The sequence below is a fragment of the Zea mays genome, chromosome 7, assembly GCF_902167145.1.
Source record: "Zea mays cultivar B73 chromosome 7, Zm-B73-REFERENCE-NAM-5.0, whole genome shotgun sequence".
Lineage (NCBI taxonomy): Eukaryota > Viridiplantae > Streptophyta > Magnoliopsida > Poales > Poaceae > Zea > Zea mays.
This window is the reverse complement of record NC_050102.1, coordinates 138,760,821-138,783,196: the sequence shown is the minus strand read 5'-3', so window position 1 is coordinate 138,783,196 and position 22,376 is coordinate 138,760,821. Positions and strand designations below refer to the sequence as shown.

The 22,376-nt window shown below is 45.5% G+C and overlaps 1 protein-coding gene across 2 annotated transcripts; it reads left to right on the top strand.

Moving 5' to 3' along the window:
* The first annotated feature begins 813 nt into the window (after positions 1 to 813).
* Positions 814 to 22,252, top strand: LOC103632938 (AT-hook motif nuclear-localized protein 10). Of its 2 annotated transcripts, none has more exons than XM_020541426.2 (6): positions 814 to 1,385; positions 1,462 to 2,120; positions 2,835 to 2,887; positions 20,983 to 21,114; positions 21,334 to 21,495; positions 21,641 to 22,252. In XM_020541426.2, exons 2-6 carry the CDS (start codon positions 1,622 to 1,624, stop codon positions 21,920 to 21,922), a joined length of 1,128 nt encoding a protein of 375 aa, XP_020397015.1. In that variant the 5' UTR covers positions 814 to 1,385; positions 1,462 to 1,621; the 3' UTR covers positions 21,923 to 22,252. The 2 variants fall into 2 exon arrangements, with proteins under 2 accessions (XP_020397015.1, XP_008652867.1); XM_008654645.4 differs by having other exon boundaries at positions 815 to 1,235.
* The last annotated feature ends 124 nt before the right edge of the window (positions 22,253 to 22,376 follow it).

Genomic DNA, 22,376 nt, shown 5'->3' with positions numbered 1-22,376 from the left:
AATATAAATGACTTTGAATTACAAATGTACCTTCGGTCCTGCGGAAGGCAAAAGTACAAGCGTGATGCGAAAGCAAATGACAGGTTCACGTGAATAGTACAGAGGTACTGTTCATCTATTTATAGGCACAGGTCGCAGCCTGTGACAAATTACAATTATGCCCCTTGCGAAAGTTTATAGCATTGACTCAGACCTATATGTATAAAAAGGTCATTCTATCTCTATGTCGGTTTGAAACGCCGAAGCTCCATGAAAAGGGACCTTCGGCCATCTCTTGGAGACAACTTCAGCCGAAGCTGCTTCTTCGTGTGAGACCTTCGGCGCACCGAAGCACGACCCCAACACTTTTAAATACAAAACCCCATGTCAAACAGGTTAATTTTCTTCCGTGAAAAATGCAGTCATGATATAATATTTTCTATAATATATAGAAACTGTTTTTTTTTTCATAAATGTTAAACTAGGTCATAAAAAATATGCCGAATTCTGAAATGTCCACGCATTAAAATTTAAAAGGGATATCGGGAAACATCAAGGGACGCCAGTAATGCTGCCTTTGTTTAGCGGTAATCTACATTGTTTTTTCATCAAAAACAAATTTGAGTTTAGCTTGCTTGAGGAATTCAAATTCTTTTATGGCATGTGCTCTAGACTCTGGTCAAACCCATGCCAGTTGTCATGTGGTTGGAGTTGGACATGGTCATGGTTAGGTCCATGTGCACAGTGTAAAACACTGACAATGCAAAAGATGATAAGAAATGCAGAAGCAAATAAAAGCCAAAAGCATAGAAGGCCACAAGCTAAATAAAATAAACATAGGGGTCAAATAAGGTACTAGACGTCTAGACCAGTAGACCCTTCCTATGCAATGCAATCCTGACGTGCTTCAGTAACCCGCCTATTTTTTTATTCCCGACTAAAACCATTTTCTTTCCACAAAAAGATTACGTGCGAAGAGGGGAGCTCGGAAAAGGAAAAAAAACGAATGAAAATGGAGGTAGAAGAAGGTTCTGTGATGTGAGGGGAAATTACGTGGGACATTAGACATAAGCCAAATCCATTGAATTCTCTCGTCGGTTGCTTGAGCCGAGTTCGTCTGAGTGGCCTGCTGTGAGGAGCAAGCTCTGCGTCTTGCTATTCCTGACTATTTTTCTTGCCTTTTGTCTCTGTTTCCAAGCGCCATCCTAATTTCTGAAGGCCTCTTGGAGCAATTCTCTGCTTCATTTCTCGGGCGGGTATAATCACTAATTTCTCTGATTTATTTGCCAAAACCTTGCTTTCTCCATTGTTTCCTCTTTTTTTTATTGTGATTTTACGGCTTCTTCCTCTCGTTTTCTTTTCCATTTGTCCTCGTTTCATCCCCGCCGTTACAAGCTCTCTACGCTGTAAACTTCGCTCTGTTCATCGTCAGATTATTCAGCTTTGAGTAGCGCTGAGTTTATGCCTTTATGGGTTTTGCAGTTCCTAGCTTGCTTCGCCGGTTGTAAGATTTGCTGTGAAATAGAAGAAGTGAAGAACTGCAGCCTTCAGTCCAAGAAGTCTCTGTAGAGAGAGACAGAGAGAGCTGCAGATTCGTAGCCCGCTCCTGCTTCCGCACACTTGTTCAGTGTGGAACTGTGGTATGATGAAGGTGAGCCCGTCCCCCGAGCAAGAAGTTATGGCAGGAAGGGAGCCGTTCGGGCTCCCGAAGACCCCGGCGACGCCGCCGTCCGCGGGGAGCACGCAGAGCCTGCGCATGGCGTACACGACGGACGGCACCGCCATCTTCACCCCGGTGATCTCCGTCTCCGTGCTGCCCGCGACGGCGACGTACCAGCCCGTGGGCGGCAGCGCCGTGACTGCTTCAAGCTTGGCTGGCGTTGGAGGCAATGGTGGCGCGGGTGAGCCGGTGCCCAAGAAGAAGCGTGGTCGGCCAAGAAAGTACGGCCCCGATGGTTCCATGTCGCTAGCATTGGTGCCCGCATCCATGGCTACGGCGCCGGCGCCTCCAGGAGTTTCGGGTGCTTTCTCGCCTAACGGCCCAAAGGCGACGAACGCTGCGCCGTCAGCGTCGCCGGACGGCGCGAAGAAGCGGGGCCGGCCGAAGGGCTCCACCAACAAAAAGCACGTGCCTGGTCTTGGTAATACATCCTAATCTTCATCCTCATTGAAGACTAGGGATGTTAATTAACCGTGATCCAAATGTTTATTTATAATTTTCAGAGTTTTAAATAAATTTTAGTTAAAAAATAAATATAAATAAATAGAGTTCAACCCTAATTCAGTCACATTTTTAAATTTTATAATGTAAAATTTAGAGTTTATTGTCACCTTATCTGAGACTATTTTTTTTAGCTTTCTTGTTTTATGAGGAAGCTCAATAACCGGGAGGAGTCTTTTTCGTCTTGTTTTTTTACAAAAAAAAAAATATAATATGGTCTGAAGTCTGAACTTGCTGATTGGTCTTTGACTAGATCTGGACTGCAAGAGTGGTGTCAGTAAATTAGTACTTTACAATCCTTTCAAAAAGGGAGAAATCTCTTCTTTAGTTGGTGTCTATAAAGAAATGGTTTCGGTTAGTTGGTTTGATTGATGAGCATTTTTTTAGTATCGAAATCTTTTACATTAGTGAGATTTAGAGAAGGGACAAATCAAAGCAAACCTTTATTCCGGAAATACGATAGGCTATTTTAATTGAATCATTCTGCGATTTCTGTGGGAATGTCTAGCTAAGGATGCTTAATGCTTGGCTGTTACATAATTGAAGTATGAAGTACTCCAATCTGTTTAATAACTGAAATTTCATTCCAGTTTACATGCGTTGGAATTGCTATTGATTCGAGTATGTTTTACAGGGCCAGCGGGGACAGGTTTCACACCACACGTTATTTTTGTAAAAGCCGGAGAGGTATAGCTAATGCTGCGCTCTTTTCATATATCTGGCATTGCCGCTTGTCAATAAATTATTCAGTTTTTTTTGGTTAAATACAGTAAGGTTTGACAATTACTAGTAAGGATACAGTATTTCTGATTCAGCTTTCATCAGTGGAACTCCTAGTTTGCATTAAGCTATTGATTGTAGTGCATTAGGGGGGCTGTTCGAACCAGAATTGAGCGGCGGACTGTCCGGCCCTGAGGCCGGACGGTCCGCGGTCCGGACGGTCCGCGCCTGTGGGCCGGACGGTCCGCGCGTGCGCAGAACAGATTAGGGTTCCGAGTTTTGTGCTACGGTTGTTAGCTATATTCGCGGGATTAGCTCGGAATCAGTTGTGTAAAGGGTCCAGCCCCCCTCCTCTATAAATAGAGAGGTCTACGGCCGATTTGTAATCATCAACAATCGAATCAATACAACTTTTATTCGCATTTTATCCTAGGAGTAGTTCTAGTCTAGTTTAGGTTTAGCCTCCCAATCCCCAAATTCTCCGCCTCTCCTCGACTCTACGTCGATTAGAGGAGTCTAGGTCGGCCTGCCCGAGCCTAGACACCACCTAGGATCTCTACTCCCCGACGGGGTCCCTCCCGGGAGCGAGATCCAGGCGCCGTCGGCGATCTTCCGCCGTCCCTGCGTACGTGCGGACCGTCCGGCCCCAGGGCGCGGACCGTCCGGCCGTCAGGCCCCAGGGCGCGGACCGTCCGGCCGTCAGGCAGAAGTCCCAGCCGCGCACCAGGCCGCGGACCGTCCGGCCCCAGGCCGCGGACAGTCCGCCCTTGCGCAGAGAGCACCACCGCGCCTCGCACCAGGCCGCGGACCGTCCGGCCCCTGCGCGCGGACCGTCCGCCCCTGTGCAGAGGGCACCGCCACGGTTCTTGTTGAGTGTTTGGCGTTCCAAAAAAGCGTCAACATACTTTTTGGCGACTCCGCTGGGGAACACATATCTAAGCTCATCAAATCGGCCCTCAATGGCCGGTTCAAGGGATAGCTCTGATATTTCTCCAAGCAACATCATAGAGCCGACTTGGGAAACCTTGCCGGCTGACGAGCAGCTCCAGTTCGAGGAGCACAAGGAGCGGATGATCCAGGAGGCGAAAGCAAAGTTCTTGGCCAACTTCAAAGTGGACAGGAACAACAAGGTCGTCCGACATCGGGCAACGGATCCGGCTTCGCTCCAACCCACGCCAGATATCCCCAATGTAAGTAATACCAACGATCTGCAATCTCTTAGAAATTATGTAGAAGATCAGCGTGAACAAATGCAGAACATCATAGGGGGTATGCAAAGCGATCTTAAGAGACTAGTACGTGCATTTGATAAATCTAGTATCGTAAATTTTCCTTCGCACGAGGTTGAGTTAGGAGATAACGCGTGTAACACATCGGCTACAGGTTGTCACGACCAGTCACAACCCCTTTATGGGATGCCGATGGACACATACCCTAATCAACCGCAAATCGGCAGCAAACCAGCCGATCTGCACATGCCCGGACCGTCCGCACGTGAGCGCGGACCGTCCGGGTCAGCAACAGTCGGGCATATTTTTAATGAGTTACCTAGATATGCGACCGAGCCACCACACACGGCACAGAACCTAAACTACCCAGTCGGACCGTCCGCGTACAACAACGGACGGTCCGCACATAATCACGGACGGTCCGGGCCAATGTCCGGACAGTCCGCACATGACCTTTTTGAGGAGGATTGTTACCGGAATCCTCACCCGTCCCAGCAGCACTTCCCATCGCACTATACAATGCATCAACCCATTAATTCAAGGTCCAGAACCCAGGAAAACTTTCCGGCCCCACCCAGGAGGCCGGAAAGAAACGATCAAACCTATGACCCATATAGGGCAAATGAAAATGCACCACGTAACTCAAACCAATGGGGGGAAAGACAGCATGCTAATATCCAGCCAACTCCACCTATGTTTGACCAGAGAGCCGGTGGTCTCGCACCGGCTGCCATTGATATAGTAAGGGAAGAGATAGCCGGGGCGTTCCGAGATAAGCTCGGAGTAAGCATGGTCCCTGGGGGGCAATCATATCGGAAACCTTATGACAGCCGATTTGATCACCACCCATACCCACAGGGAACCAGGATACCCGAATTCACAAAATTTTCGGGTGATCAAGGGAAAAACACACGCGAACATATAGGCCAGTTCTTAGCACAATTGGGAGAATTGGCCGACACAGAGGCATTTCGCGTACGTTTATTTTCATTATCGCTAACAGGAACCGCGTTTGCATGGTATGCCACTTTACCTCCTAATTCCATTTCATCATGGGGGGATCTAGAACAAAAATTTCATGATCATTTTTTCTCCGGTGACTATGAGTTGGATTTGGTAGATTTAGTGTCGTTGTGACAGACAAAAGATGAATCGGTTAATGATTACATCCAGAGATTCCGAGATACGAGAAACCGATGCTTTCAAATTCATTTAGCAGAGAAACAGCTAGTAGGATTAGCCTTTAATGGTCTGCGATATTATTTAAAAGAAAGATTAGAAGGCATCCAATTCTTTACACTAGCACAATTACACCAGAGAGCTTTGGCTTGTGAAAGCCGAAGCAAAGAAACTGCTAAAACAATTCGTCACAACGTACATGTAGTAGAATGCGACCAAAGTAGCTCAGAAGACGAATCAGCAGAGGTGTATGCTGCTGAAATGGTTTGGCCAAAGCAGGCCAAATCTTCGGCTTGTGCCTCCTTACAGCCGGTTCAAAAGAAACGGCAAGAGGAGGTTAAGTTTACATTTAATGTTGGTAAGTGTGATAGAATATTCGATGAATTACTTAAGAATGGCAACATTAAAATAAATCACACTGTTCCATCCGCCGACGAGCTAAAACGTCGTGCATATTGCAAGTGGCATAACTCATTTTCTCATGCCACTAATGATTGTAATGTATTTCGGCGACAGATTCAATCGGCCATTAACGAAGGACGATTGAAATTTCAGGAAATGCAGGTGGATATGGAGCCCTTTCCGATGAACATGATTGACTTCGAGGGCAAGAAAGTCCTGATTCGGCCAAATACAGCTGATAAAGGCAAAGGCAAGGAAACAATCATCGGCAATGCTAAAAAGGCCGATGGGGATTGTAAAGCTTCTTGCAGGAAAGTGGTTGCCGAGAAGACTCCCGATGGAGGGGAGACCCTGAAGGTGACCATCACAGCCTCTAGCATTGGGGGGCAAGCGCAGACGGGAAGACAGTTGCAGGAACCCGTGCTGCGCATCACGGACAGTCCGCCGTCCAGACGCGGACGGTCCGACGCTTCGCCGGACGGTCCGGAGGACTCTGGCGGACGGTCCGGCCGTGCTCAGGACCCCCAGCGACCACGTACCTTCAAACCACGACGACCCGAGATAGGTACGTGGAAAACCAATACATTTAAAGCAGCTGGTCGGCTGATCAAGCCTGGCCCGACTTTCGATCAATTGTTGTCTAAATACGTGAAAAAGAAGGCCGGCCCTAGTGACCGGCCACCAAAGCGACCCCGCTCACCCATTCATGAGCAACGTCAGGTCAGGCCGATTGGATCACCTCACCAATCGGATGAAATGAGAGGTCCTATTGTACAAGTGAGACCTAACATACCTGCATGGACACCTCCACCTCCATATCCACCTATGCCATATCCATACACATATTTACCTCCGCCATATGTCCCAAATCAAATGTGGGGCATGCCACCATATCCATTTGGGATGCCACAGTACCCCGCCTGGGGGGCACCCCAAACATCTGTTTTTGACAGGTTGACGCCACCAGTACAAGACCGATTGAGCACTGCTCAATCCGGTCACCAGGCACAAACTCAACAGGATTGCCGGACTACTCGGCCTTACAGGCCGACCAATCCGGCAGGGGGGCATATGCCTGTAGCGACTCAAAGAACAACAAAAAAGGACATCATCAAAATAGGCACCGCAGATGTTGTCATACAGGGAGATAATAAAGGGCCGATGATTTTCGGCGAATCGACCAACACAACCGAAAAGGATACGGCTACCATCAAAACAGCCGATCCAAAATACTCCATGCCTCGATGGTGCCCAGCGGGATTGACACGATCTCAAAAGAGAAAATTACAGCGCCTAAGAGCAAAGGAGAGCCAGGAAAAGGAGGCAGAAAAGACATTCAATGACACACATCCACTATACCCGCCACCGCAAAAGAAATGGAGACCGAAGGCCGTTGAGAAAAAACAAACGGCCACAGGAATAGAAAGTCAATCTGCACCAGGCGCGGACCGTCCGGCCCCTGCGCAAGGACCGTCCGCCGTTCACCAGGAAGTCTCTGGACAACCTGCACCAGGCGCGGACCGTCCGGCCCCCGCACGCGGACCGTCCGCCGTTCACCAGGAAGCCTCCAACGACACGACAACATCAATGGAAGAGGACGACCTGTTGGGAGAAGACCTGGTCGACTACGAGGCTTCTCCAGAACGCCCAGGTATGGATGTAAATGTTATTACATTTTCTGCCGATTGTACTATTATCGGCGACGATGAACCTGTTGTTGCCCAGTTTGATTTTGGTCCTAAAGAAGCCGCCTTTACTAAACCAAAAGAATCGGTAAATCATTTAAAGCCGCTCTTCGTGCGCGGCTGAAAGTTCCCTTTGACCCGGGAACAGGATCTGGATGTCGCCTAGAGGGGGGGGTGAATAGGCGAATAAAACTTTTTACTTTAAAACTTAAATTCTTACTCTACTCGAAGACTTAGTACGCAGTGGAGTGAGAAGACTCTTCGAGTAGGTTGCAGCGGAATAGAAGATCCTGTCTCAAAATGTCCTGCACTTCAAATAAAGCTTATACCACAGATAAGTATTGAAGTGCAGATATAAAGACAAGTAAGACAGAGAGTCAGGATACAATACAGAACAGAGCACACAGACGCAAGGATTTATCCCGAGGTTCGGCCAAGCCTGAAATGCTTGCCTAGTCCTCGTTGGAGTTAGCCACACCTGGGCTTGGAGTCTATTTCAACTCCTTCCTCCGTTTGCTCAGATCTGTCAGTATGACAGATAGAGCCTTTCACTATTGAGATGGGTTACAACAACACCGTGGCTGCTTACAAACTTCTCGGCAGCACCTCGGTAGAGTAACGATACGCTCAAGACCTTGCTCTAGCTCTTAGCAGCTCTTCTCCACTCTCTAAAGGCTTATAGTTGTGCCTTCTACACAAACTATAGAGTTACACACAAGAGGGAGAGCGAGAATTGATTCGAGTGAAGTCTATACTTGTTGGCTGCACTTGTACCTTGCTTGAGGCGCCTAGGGGTCCCTTTTATAGGCACAAGGGACCTAGGAGCCGTTGGAAGCAATCCAGGAAGGCAAATCTTGCCTTCTGTCGGGTGGCGCACCGGACAGTCCGGTGCACACCGGACACTGTCCGGTGCCCGATTTCTTTCCTTCTATGGCGAAGCCGACCGTTGGCAGTCTTGGAGCCGTTGGCGCACCGGACATGTCCGGTGCACACCGGACAGTCCGGTGCCTCCATCTAGCCGTTGGTTCAGCCACGTGCCCCGCGCAGATCGCGCGATCGACCGTTGGCCCGGCCGACCGTTGGTTCACCGGACAGTCCGGTGCACACCGGACAGTCCGGTGAATTTTAGCCGAACGACGCCGACGAATTCCCGAGAGCGGTCTTTTCACCAGAGTTAGCCTGGCGCACCGGACACTGTCCGGTGCACCACCGGACACTGTCCGGTGCACCACCGGACAGTCCGGTGTGTCAGACTGAGCTGAGTCTCGGCTGTACACAGCCAAGTATTTTGCATCTCTTTTCTTTTCTTCTTTTCTCTGTTTCTAACACTTAGACAAATATGTTAGTACACAAAAACCAATATACTAAGTCTAGAAACATACCTTCTCTTGATTATTACATCTATAGCATTTCACATGCTTGAGCTTTGATGTTGGACTCATAAATCATCAAGTCGGCTCGACTTGATCTAGATTGACATTTCTTAGCTCCAACATCCTGCAAAGGTCACATAGAACATTTCCAAACATAGGAACAACCCAAACTAAAGATCAAGATGAACTTAGCTCTTTTGGGCTGCTTCTAGTTCTGGTTTTGACACTTGTTCTCCTTCTAGTGACCTTGATCTCCTTCTTAGAGCTTGATCTTGAGCCTTATGACTTACACCACATAACTGTAGCTGTTACCTCATTGGTTGTAAGTCACGTCCTTATATAGTGACCCTTGATGTGCTGTAGCTGTTCTCAACTCGATCACCCTTGACTTTGCAAGCTTTCTTCTTCACCCTTGGCCTTGGGTTCCTCAGTCTCCTTGACCTTCTCCCGTGCACTTGGTACCTCGAAGCTCTTCTTGCCTCCGTCCTTGGCTTGATCAGTTGTCTCCTAGCTACGCACCCGAGTATCACTTTTGCAATGTCCATCTAACTTGTGATGCCCATTATATATCATCATCTAGTCCTTGGGCCATCACACTTGTTCACTTGTGTTGAACCCTGTCAGCTTTACACTGAGCACCTGTTCAACACTCAGCACACTTGTTAGTCCTTTAATTGAGTTGTCATCCAAACACCAAAACTCACAAGAGAGCTTTCAATCTCCCCCTTTTTGGTGATTGATGGCAACACAATTAAAGCTTACATAAGAATAAGATTTGAAGCACAAATTTTGAATTCTAAGTTTATAGAATTGCTCCCCCTAAATATGTGCTTACTTCAGATTCATAATTTTGGCCTTATATGCCAATTTGCACATACTTAGGCAATTCGAAGCATTTCTACACCTTAGCAGTTTTTGGAATGCATTGTGTCAAAGATCAAATCATGATGCTATAACACCACACAAATGCACAGAATCAGAGTTAAACACCAATCAATTGAGTGGATATTTCACAGGAATATCAACCTACCACTATTCACCATTAAGATACCAATTTAAACTAAGAAACTAATTTAAAGCAAACTTAAGACACCATTAACCACATGACTATCTATTACACTATAGAAGCCAAATAATTCATCGCAGCGGAAACACTAGTCCATATGAGCAACACTGCAAGAAACATATGAATATCATACTTGGCAAAGCTCAAACTAACACATCACCCATTTGGATAAGCTCTCCTCTCAGGTTGAGATAAGCTTTAATACACAAATTCTCCCCCTTTGACATCAAACACCAAAAACCATACTCAAGCAAGAACATATGATGATGTCAAGGGACAGCAGGGTGTTAAGGAGGAAAAAACGACTATCAAAATTTCCCCTTACTTATTGAATAGATGCCCTATCAACATATATGCAAAAAGATTAATACTTCCTTTTGTACCTTTACCATGTTGTAGTGTACTTCCCATCTTGAAAGTATTTAATCTCTCGAGAGCTTCTCCACACTTGTGCCTGATTCTTTATCCTAACTTTTTCTTGTTGCTAAGACACCAAACTTAGAACAAGTTATAGTATTGGGCACAAGAAGAAACTTCTATTCTCATGATTATCAAAAGATATCAACTGAAGCAAACTATTACGGCTATCAATTGAAAGATACCAATTTCAAAGTTCATTTATTATCATGGCTCCATGATATTTAAGAGTAAGCATCTATTATCACCAGATGAGCAATCTAAAAATATCCAATTACTCATGACTTAAGATACCAATTACTTGACTTACAGAGGTACCCAAGTCCTGATTGCTCTATTTCATGCTCATCTTCTCTTTTCCACCTTGAGACTGTACAAGATTGCTCAAGGAACAGTTAGTCTCAAAAGACACAAGTTATGTGTGCTCCCCCTCAAGTTGTGCATCAAGTATTTGAATGACTTGCACTTTGCACATTCTAGCTTCCTCAGAACTAGAGGGGATCACAGCATACCTTGGTCAAGGCATACTCTATCACTTTCATCACACAAAGATACCAATTTGAATGTCAAGTGAAAGATTGACTTAATCCAACAATGCATGCCTTAAGTAGTATTCCATTTTACAAGCAATCTTAGACATGCTTCATACATGACAATCATTGTACCACATGTACCAATTGAATAACAACACAATCATGCATATAAAGCGTAATGTCTAAGCATGCCATAATTAAGAAGGTTTCTTAGGTGCATCAGAAGAAACAACATTTTAAAGACATAAATCACCTAAGCCAAGATACTACCAATTGAAATGCAAGAACACAGCTATGATAACAATTAATGGAACTTCAAGATATTCAATAAAATTGCACAGTTCCATTTTCCATACCTTTGCCTTTATGAGAGCACTTGTTATTACCAATTCAGGGCTCCTTACGCATCTCATAGCTCAAAAGGGCATGACATGGATTTGAAATTCACACAATACCAAACCAGGGTAATCATGTGAACATGGACTAAACAAAATGTCATATTTGCACATAGCATGACTTACACATAGTTACATGTTTATCCATATACACCCAGAGGGTTAATCGCTGTGGATATAACAAATGAAAGAGCTACCCATGAATGATTCAAAAGATATATCCTATATATCACCAGTCATGATTAAGTAAACATCATTATGATTCATTTAACACAGGCAATCATAAAGCATAACTACTCTAAGGACAGGTAGCACAACAAGCCAACTTAAGAGCAATACTAAATTGCAATTATGTACTTAAAATACACGGGTACCGTCCTTTTGAGAGCAGGTTGTAGATTCTCATCAAGGTCCTTTACTTGATTCACCAATAATGATTCAGGACCTATACACCTTATTTCACTTGAGATGAACATGGGATTAGTATTTCACAATAATTCAACCTTGGGTCAATAAACACTAAAACAATTAACAGCTTAAGTATAGAGTTTTAGATAACCGTCTTAAGCTCTCCCATGGTCTCCAGTCCATCTCAAGGCACCTGCATGGTCTAGTTAGCACAGTTTGGTACCCACCTCGGGATGGGTCCATAACGATCAACTAAAAGTGCCTTTGGTATCCAAATAGTCTTTGTGCTAGTTCTAGGTGAGCTCGTCGTAGATCTAGCACAAGTATATGATTTGGGTCTCCTAAGCAAATGAGATTGAGACAACTTTACTCGTTTAGGAGCCTTACCTTTATTACATACCTTGGATAGATGACCCTGCTCGCCACACTTGTAGCAGAAGCGTCGCTCAACTTGACATGACACTTGCTGTTTGTTATTTTCCTTAGTGGGGGTCATCTTGGAGAGTGCACGTGCTTGGTTCATCAATAGCGGACAAGAAGTGATCATGTGGTCCTTATTGTTGCATCCAAAACAACTCCTTGTCCCTTCATCCTTGTCTTTGTATGGACAAGACGCGATAAGGTGGCCTAGCTTCTTGCACTTGAAACACCTCCTTTTTCCTCTTCTCTTTTTGCTCATAGAGAAAAGGTCAGTGCAAATAACATGATTAAATAAATCTTTACCTTTTTCCAAGCTCATGTTGATTTCTTCATCTTTAGGAACAATCTTTTTATGAAGCTCAACACTTGTTGCAGTTTTTCCTTTCTCAAGCTTCTTCACCACGCGCCCGTGGATATCTTGAGAGAGTTGAGCAATGCGTCTTCTCCTTAGTTGTCTTTGCTTCTTGTTCCCACACAATTTCTTTTGTGACCCTGCATCTTGATTCTTATTCAAACATTGGCTTTCTTTTGAACAGCAGGGGTTAGCACATGGTGATATACAATTCAAATGCGCACTCGTGCGAGAGTGAGGTTCACATGAATTTAAGTTCGCAATTATAACCTCATGAGCAACATTAAGCATGATATGGTCATCAATCATTTTATTATGAGAATATGACAACACATCGTACTCTTCACCTAGAGCAAGCTTTTCTAAATTTAGAATTTCTACTTCTCTTTCAAGCATGGCATTTTCCATTTTAAGTTGAGCAACACAAGATATAGCATCATCATTACTATTTTGCTCAATTAAAATTGAATCATACCGTTGGACCAAGACATCATGAGAGCACTTTAGCTCCTCATGTTCTTTGGTCATCTTCTCCAGGCTGTTGTTTGTTTTGATGAGAGTCTCCTCTAGCCTAAGAAGCATCTCGCTTTGTTCCTTGTTCCTTCTCAACAGCTTAATCAAGAGCGCTTTGTCTTCTTTGTTGAGATGGGTGTAGAAACGGCGAATCTCCTCTTCTTCCACATCATCGGTCTCATTTTCCCTGTCATTAACGTTAGTGGAAGCAATATAGGAAAATGTACCTTGTGGTGATGAGGATTCATCCTCGCTATCATCCTCATTTTCCTCCTCATCCTGGCTTTTGTCTCCATCATCATTGTTAGCAATAAAACACTTATTATTAGTGGAAAACAAACCTGTCGACGAGGTGGATTCATCGTTTGGTGCCCATCGTTCTTGTTCTTCTCCCTTGTGCAAGTTAGTATCACCAACAACAGAGAGAGCAGTGGAAGTGCATATGGACTTAAAAAATTTCAACTTAAGTTTAGTCCATAGATCATGAGCATCAAAAATTAAGTCACTATCACTACTCAAGATGGCAAAATAGGCACCTCTAGATAGAGAATCAACTAAGATGTTGCAAGCATGGTGATTTAGAGTTAGACATCTTAGTTCTTCATTAGAAGGATTTTTACTAACATTAGAAGGAAAAATACTTCTCCTAAAGATCTGTCTCAAATCAGGATCAACACTCATGAAAGCATTATAAATAGAGACAGACCAAGATTTGTAATTAGAGCCATCGCCTAAAAGAAGTTCAACAGTTACCTCTTGTGACGACATCGTTATCTCCGGACGGCTAAGCCCACACTGGAGAGGCCTAGCTCCGATACCAATTGAAAGTTCCCTTTGACTCGGGAACAGGATCTGGATGTCGCCTAGAGGGGGGGTGAATAGGCGAATAAAACTTTTTACTTTAAAACTTAAATTCTTACTCTACTCGAAGACTTAGTACGCAGTGGAGTGAGAAGACTCTTCGAGTAGGTTGCAGCGGAATAGAAGATCCTGTCTCAAAATGTCCTGCACTTCAAATAAAGCTTATACCACAGATAAGTATTGAAGTGCAGATATAAAGACAAGTAAGACAGAGAGTCAGGATACAATACAGAACAGAGCACACAGACGCAAGGATTTATCCCGAGGTTCGGCCAAGCCTGAAATGCTTGCCTAGTCCTCGTTGGAGTTAGCCACACCTGGGCTTGGAGTCTATTTCAACTCCTTCCTCCGTTTGCTCAGATCTGTCAGTATGACAGATAGAGCCTTTCACTATTGAGATGGGTTACAACAACACCGTGGCTGCTTACAAACTTCTCGGCAGCACCTCGGTAGAGTAACGATACGCTCAAGACCTTGCTCTAGCTCTTAGCAGCTCTTCTCCACTCTCTAAAGGCTTATAGTTGTGCCTTCTACACAAACTATAGAGTTACACACAAGAGGGAGAGCGAGAATTGATTCGAGTGAAGTCTATACTTGTTGGCTGCACTTGTACCTTGCTTGAGGCGCCTAGGGGTCCCTTTTATAGGCACAAGGGACCTAGGAGCCGTTGGAAGCAATCCAGGAAGGCAAATCTTGCCTTCTGTCGGGTGGCGCACCGGACAGTCCGGTGCACACCGGACACTGTCCGGTGCCCGATTTCTTTCCTTCTATGGCGAAGCCGACCGTTGGCAGTCTTGGAGCCGTTGGCGCACCGGACATGTCCGGTGCACACCGGACAGTCCGGTGCCTCCATCTAGCCGTTGGTTCAGCCACGTGCCCCGCGCAGATCGCGCGATCGACCGTTGGCCCGGCCGACCGTTGGTTCACCGGACAGTCCGGTGCACACCGGACAGTCCGGTGAATTTTAGCCGAACGACGCCGACGAATTCCCGAGAGCGGTCTTTTCACCAGAGTTAGCCTGGCGCACCGGACACTGTCCGGTGCACCACCGGACACTGTCCGGTGCACCACCGGACAGTCCGGTGTGTCAGACTGAGCTGAGTCTCGGCTGTACACAGCCAAGTATTTTGCATCTCTTTTCTTTTCTTCTTTTCTCTGTTTCTAACACTTAGACAAATATGTTAGTACACAAAAACCAATATACTAAGTCTAGAAACATACCTTCTCTTGATTATTACATCTATAGCATTTCACATGCTTGAGCTTTGATGTTGGACTCATAAATCATCAAGTCGGCTCGACTTGATCTAGATTGACATTTCTTAGCTCCAACATCCTGCAAAGGTCACATAGAACATTTCCAAACATAGGAACAACCCAAACTAAAGATCAAGATGAACTTAGCTCTTTTGGGCTGCTTCTAGTTCTGGTTTTGACACTTGTTCTCCTTCTAGTGACCTTGATCTCCTTCTTAGAGCTTGATCTTGAGCCTTATGACTTACACCACATAACTGTAGCTGTTACCTCATTGGTTGTAAGTCACGTCCTTATATAGTGACCCTTGATGTGCTGTAGCTGTTCTCAACTCGATCACCCTTGACTTTGCAAGCTTTCTTCTTCACCCTTGGCCTTGGGTTCCTCAGTCTCCTTGACCTTCTCCCGTGCACTTGGTACCTCGAAGCTCTTCTTGCCTCCGTCCTTGGCTTGATCAGTTGTCTCCTAGCTACGCACCCGAGTATCACTTTTGCAATGTCCATCTAACTTGTGATGCCCATTATATATCATCATCTAGTCCTTGGGCCATCACACTTGTTCACTTGTGTTGAACCCTGTCAGCTTTACACTGAGCACCTGTTCAACACTCAGCACACTTGTTAGTCCTTTAATTGAGTTGTCATCCAAACACCAAAACTCACAAGAGAGCTTTCAGCGGCCACATTGATGGGATATCGATTGCTAAGATGTTGGTAGATGGAGGGGCGGCTGTAAATCTAATGCCTTATTCGTTATACAGAAAATTAGGTAAACAAGACGACGAACTTGTCAAGACCAACATGACCCTCAGCGGTGTTGGAACTGATAGTTCGATCAAAGCCAAGGGAGTCACGTCCGTTGAATTAACCATCGGGACTAAGACCCTTGCTGCTGCATTCTTCGTCGCTGATGTAGAAGGAAATTACAGTTTAATCCTAGGCAGAGATTGGATTCACGCCAATCAATGTATACCTTCTACATTACATCAAATGCTGATACAATGGGTAGGCGATGATATAGAACAAGTACATGCTGATGTATCGGCCTGCATCGCTGTGGCCGATGCCCCTGTACTCTGGACGTATGAGACCGCTACATGTCTCACAGGAGTAGACTTTTCTGATTATCAATTCATAAGTATAGATAAGAAAGGTTTCATTCCTGTAATGCTAGAGCCGATGGAAAATCGGCTAAATCCTAAATAAAGTTAAATGATGAATACACACAAAGTTCATGAGTCTTTGGTCACAGACAGTTCGGCCGCCAAGGCCGGATGGTCTGGTCTTTCACAAAAGAGTTCGGACTTTAAGACCGAACATCTACCACAACGAAAAGACAGTATTACGGATGATCCGGTCCCCGAGACCGGACAGTCCGCCATCACACAAAGATCATCTGATTCCTCTGTGGGGGACATGATAGAGGAATTCAGAGATCTTGATAAACTAGGACAGGGGTTTACATCGGCCGATCCTTTGGAGGAGATTGACATAGGAGATGGTAAAACTCCAAGGCCGACTTTTGTAAACAAGACCCTGGAGACCGATTCTAGAAATGAGATGATCGGTCTATTAAAAGAATATTCAGATTGCTTTGCTTGGAATTATACTGAGATGCCTGGATTAAGCCGAGAGATCGTAGAGCATCGGCTGCCTATTAAATCTGGTTTCAGACCTTTCAAGCAAAAAGCTAGAACATTTCGTCCGGATCTTCTCCCACGCATCAAGGACGAAATCCACCGGCTGCTAGAAGCTGATTTTATCAGACCTTGCAGATACGCAGAGTAGGTCTCCAATATTGTGCCGGTGGAGAAGAAGGAGACAGGTAAACTTAGAGTATGCATTGATTTTCGCAATTTAAATAGAGCAACTCCTAAAGACGAATATCCCATGCCCATAGCCGACACATTAATCAATAATGCATCAGGAAATAGAATTATTAGCTTCCTTGATGGTAATGCCGGATATAATCAGATTTTCATGGCCGAAGAAGATGCGTCTAAAACGGCCTTTATATGTCCAGGCTTCATTGGTTTATTTGAGTGGGTTGTCATGACATTTGGTCTAAAAAATGCTGGTGCTACTTATCAGAGGGCTATGAATTTGATCTTCCATGAATTGTTAGGAAACACTGTGGAAGTTTACATTGATGATATTGTAGTCAAATCGGCTGAATTTAGTTCTCATATAGCTGATTTGCGCAAGGCCTTTGATAAAATGCGTCAGTATGGTTTGAAAATGAACCCACGTAAATGTGCTTTTGGAGTGTCGGCTGGTAAGTTTTTAGGATTTGTCATACATGAACATGGTATAGAGATAGACCCTGACCGAATCAAGTCTATTCGGAATGTGGGGCCTCCGACCTGTAAAGTCGAGGTACAGAGGTTCCTCGGCAAGGTGAATTATTTACGAAGATTTATTTCTAACCTAGCCGGGAAGATTGATGCGTTTACCCCTATTCGTCGGCTTAAGAATGATGCCGAATTCACTTGGGGGGCAGAACAGCAAGAGGCATTTGATCTCATAAAAAAATACTTATCTTCGGCTCCCGTATTAAAAGCACCACAAGCAGGAGTGTCATTTCGGTTATACATTGCAGCTGAGGATAAGGTCATTGGGGCTGTTCTGACACAAGAAACTGAGGGGAAGGAGCATGTTGTGGCATATCTAAGCCGAAGGTTGGTGGATGCTGAAACAAGGTACACTTTTATTGAAAAGTTATGTTTATGCTTGTTTTACGCATGCACCAAATGTAGATGTTATTTACTGTCTAGTCATTGCACTGTTTCTGGTCAAGCCGATGTGATCAAATACATGTTGCATAACCCAATTATGAGTGGTAGAATTGGTAAGTGGGCTTATGCACTAATAGAATATGACTTGGCCTATGAACCATTGAAATCTATGAAAGGCCAAGTCGTAGCGGATTTCATTGTAGAACATCGGGTTAATGATATTCATGAGCTAGACATGTCATACCTCACTATTACTCCTTGGACTTTATATTTTGATGAATCGGTTTGCCATGAAGGGCAAGGAATTGGCATTGTACTTGTTTCACCAAGTAATGTCTCCTTTGACTTCTCCAGCCGATTGGAAACTTATTGCACTAATAATCAAGCTGAATATGAGGCCCTCCTATTCGGTTTAGAACTTTTAGATGGTATGGGAGTAAAACATGTGATGGTATTTGGTGATTCTCAGCTGGTTGTCCAACAAGTGTTAGAAGAATATCAATGTCTTGATGGTACTCTAAATAGTTATCTTGAGAAATGTTGGAGCATAATCCATTCTTTTGACGAATTCAGTATTCGGCATATCTCTAGAGTTGAGAATCATAGAGCTAACAACTTGGCACAAGATGCATCGGGTTATCGGATAAAGAGAGGGAAATTTCACAAAACTGAAAATCTGATAACCAGTGCAGAGCCAAAATCCCAGGTCGCGGACCGTCCGCGTGTTGACGCCGGACCGTCCGAGGTTACCAGAAAGGTTCTCTTAATCGATTCGGCTGACAATGAAGCCGATACAAGTGATTGGAGGACACCTATACTTAATTATTTGCAAAATCCCAATATCAGGACAGATAAGAACATTCGGCGAATAGCTTTCAAGTATGTTTTGATGAGTGATGAACTTTATCGCCGAACGGTTAATGATGTCCTGCTTAAGTGCTTGGGCCCAGATGATGCTATATTAGCCATGGCCGAAGTACATGAAGGAATTTGTGGTACCCATCAATCAGCTCCAAAGATGAAGTGGTTGTTGCGAAGGTCTGGTTTTTATTGGCCTAGTATGACAGCTGATTGTTTCAAGTACTACAAGGGGTGCCAAGTGTGTCAAAAATTCGGCGACCTACAGTTGGTCCCTGCAGCCGAATTACATCCTATCATCAAGCCTTGGCCATTCAGAGGATGGGGATTAGACTTTATTGGAGAAATTCATCCTTCATCATCAAAGGGGCATCGGTTTGTGTTAGTTGCCACTGACTATTTCACCAAATGGACTGAAGCCGTTGCTCTAAAGAACATGACGCACAAGGAGGTAATTGAGTTCATAACTGAGCATATTATTCATAGATTCGGCATTCCCCAGACCTTGACTATAGATCAAGGTACTTCTTTTATGTCAAAGGAGGTACGTGAATTTGCTAAATTATACAGAATTAAGCTACTTAATTCGTCTCCATATTATGCTCAGGCCAATGGACAGGCCGAGTCTAGTAATAGGACGTTGATTAATTTGATAAAGAAGAAGGTATCTGATAATCCTAAACATTGGCATAAGATTTTGTCTGAAGCTTTATGGGCTCATAGAATATCTAAACATAGTGCTACTAAAGTATCTCCTTTTGAGCTTGTCTATGGGCAGGAAGCAGTGTTACCTGTGGAAATAAGTTTGAATGCTGTCAGGTTTGCCAGACAAAATGATCTAACTGCTACTGATTATTATAATTCAATGATGGATAATATTGATGAGGTGACCGACAAGAGGATGATAGCTTTGGGAGCAATAGAAAAGGACAAGATCATGGTAGCCAGGGCCTACAACAAGAAGGTCAAAGCAAAATCATTCCAAGTAGGAGACTTGGTGTGGAAGACCATTCTACCTCTGAGGAATAAAGACCGAAAGTTCGGGAAATGGTCGCCAAGCTGGGAGGGTCCTTATAAAGTGAAACAGGTGATGTCTGGTAACGCTTATTTACTACAAACATTACAAGGCAAGGATTTACCTAAGGCTTTGAATGAGCGTTTCCTCAAACAGTACCATCCTAGTATGTGGCAAGATGTCTAAGAAAACCGATGTAATCACATCGAGTTAGTTGCTTTTGGTTCGCCCAGCTCCACCAAAAGGTAGGGGGGCATATGTTCGAACCAGAATTGAGCGGCGGACTGTCCGGCCCTGAGGCCGGACGGTCCGCGGTCCGGACGGTCCGCGCCTGTGGGCCGGACGGTCCGCGCGTGCGCAGAACAGATTAGGGTTCCGAGTTTTGTGCTACGGTTGTTAGCTATATTCGCGGGATTAGCTCGGAATCAGTTGTGTAAAGGGTCCAGCCCCCCTCCTCTATAAATAGAGAGGTCTACGGCCGATTTGTAATCATCAACAATCGAATCAATACAACTTTTATTCGCATTTTATCCTAGGAGTAGTTCTAGTCTAGTTTAGGTTTAGCCTCCCAATCCCCAAATTCTCCGCCTCTCCTCGACTCTACGTCGATTAGAGGAGTCTAGGTCGGCCTGCCCGAGCCTAGACACCACCTAGGATCTCTACTCCCCGACGGGGTCCCTCCCGGGAGCGAGATCCAGGCGCCGTCGGCGATCTTCCGCCGTCCCTGCGTACGTGCGGACCGTCCGGCCCCAGGGCGCGGACCGTCCGGCCGTCAGGCAGAAGTCCCAGCCGCGCACCAGGCCGCGGACAGTCCGCCCTTGCGCAGAGAGCACCACCGCGCCTCGCACCAGGCCGCGGACCGTCCGGCCCCTGCGCGCGGACCGTCCGCCCCTGTGCAGAGGGCACCGCCACGGTTCTTGTTGAGTGTTTGGCGTTCCAAAAAAGCGTCAACAAGGGCCTTTGCTATTTTTCTGATTTTTTAGGGTTACTCTGAGCACTTAGCCACTTACTAAAGCAGAACATATGATATTCTAGTTCATTGGATATGTGAGAGAAATGTAGTCATATGCTCTGCTTCCATACTTCCAGAATTTGTGTTATAATGCTGAATCTTCCACTGTGACTTGTGGTTGAGGCTTAAGCTTAAGTTAGTAGAGAGCCAGTGCAGTATTGACAGCTTACCGGCTTGATCACCACTCACTAGCTTCTGTTTATTACTATAAGTCCATTGGACATCTGTCTGTTATTTCCGCCAAAATTATCAGCATTCAGGATGGTTAGGCTTCTTACCATTTTGTAGGAGAAATTGCATTCTTTTTATAACCTTTATCAGCTCACTGCTGTAAGTGGCTTGTTTTTTTTTTACAGGACGTATCGGCAAAGATCATGTCGTTCCCTCAGAACGGGACACGCGCGGTTTGCGTCCTTTCAGCGAATGGCATCGTATCCAATGTGACGCTTCGGCAGTCTGCTACTTCAGGTGGAACGGTGACACACGAGGTTCGTATTAACTGTCACAAGCTCATCACTATATACACTTGATACAAATAGCTAGCTCGACTGCTCGAGTACTCTACGGCCAGGTATAATTAGTGAGTGATTCAGAAGAGTGATCTTACTGATGTTTATTGTCCACTACGAGTTATCACTGTCGCTGGTGTTTTGTGCTGCGTAGTAGGTGACGATGGAAACTAAAATTTTGTTTCCTGCACTGCGCAGGGTCGTTTCGAGATACTGTCTCTGTCCGGGTCGTTTCTTCTGTCAGAGGATGGTGGCCATCGCAGTCGAACCGGTGGGCTCAGCGTTTCGCTAGCAGGCCCCGACGGCCGTGTCCTGGGTGGCAGTGTCGCCGGACTTCTGACAGCTGCTTCACCGGTGCAGGTCTGCAGGCTGCAGCTGTTCTCTTGATCCTGCTGAAATATGTCGTCGACCGTTTCTCCTTGTATTTCCTTTCGACGCATTCATTGCCTTCCTCCGGTTGCGCCGTGATCAGTGACTGACCACCATTGTTGTCTGTACTGTGCAGATCGTAGTGGGGACCTTCGACGCCGATGGAGAGAAGAAGCCGAAGCAGCAGCAGCAGCAGCTTGCTCCGTCACCGCCAGACCCGTCACCGGCGCCACTAAAGCTCGCGCCGACGGGCGTGGCGGCAGGGCCGAGCAGCCCGCCGTCCAGAGGCACATTGAGCCTGAGCGAGTCATCCGGCGGCGCCCCGAGCCCGCCGCACGCAGGGGCCAGTGGCGGCGGCGGCGGCGGCTATGGGCAGCAGCAGCAGCCAGTGGGCTTCCCCGGCCTGTCCTGGAAATGACGACCCCGGACACCGTCTGACCATGGTAAAACTGGTAGAAGCAACAAAGATGCGTGAGGAACAGATGAAGGCCGAAGCTCACTCAGGGAGAAGCAGCGCTGCAGCAGTAGCTTGTAGGTGGTGTCAAGATTGTAGCTCTTGCTATCAGTGTTAATCGTTCATTGTCAGGTGGTTGCTTATTGTCGTCTGCAACTGATGCCGTGTACTCCCCGATGCAGCATGTCGGTATCTGACTACTGAATTTGAGACGGCTTCTCTCGGATGTTTTCTCATAATCTGTGTTGCACTGCAAATATCAAACACCAAAGGTTATGGATAAGTTTCTAATAAGATTGGAAAGATGTAAACCAAATCCAGAAAAAATATTTCTCTCCCGGAAAAAAAACACGATCCTAAGTGCTAGTTTTTGTAAACCCTATTTTTAAAAAAAAATATTTTATCAAAAAAAAAATAA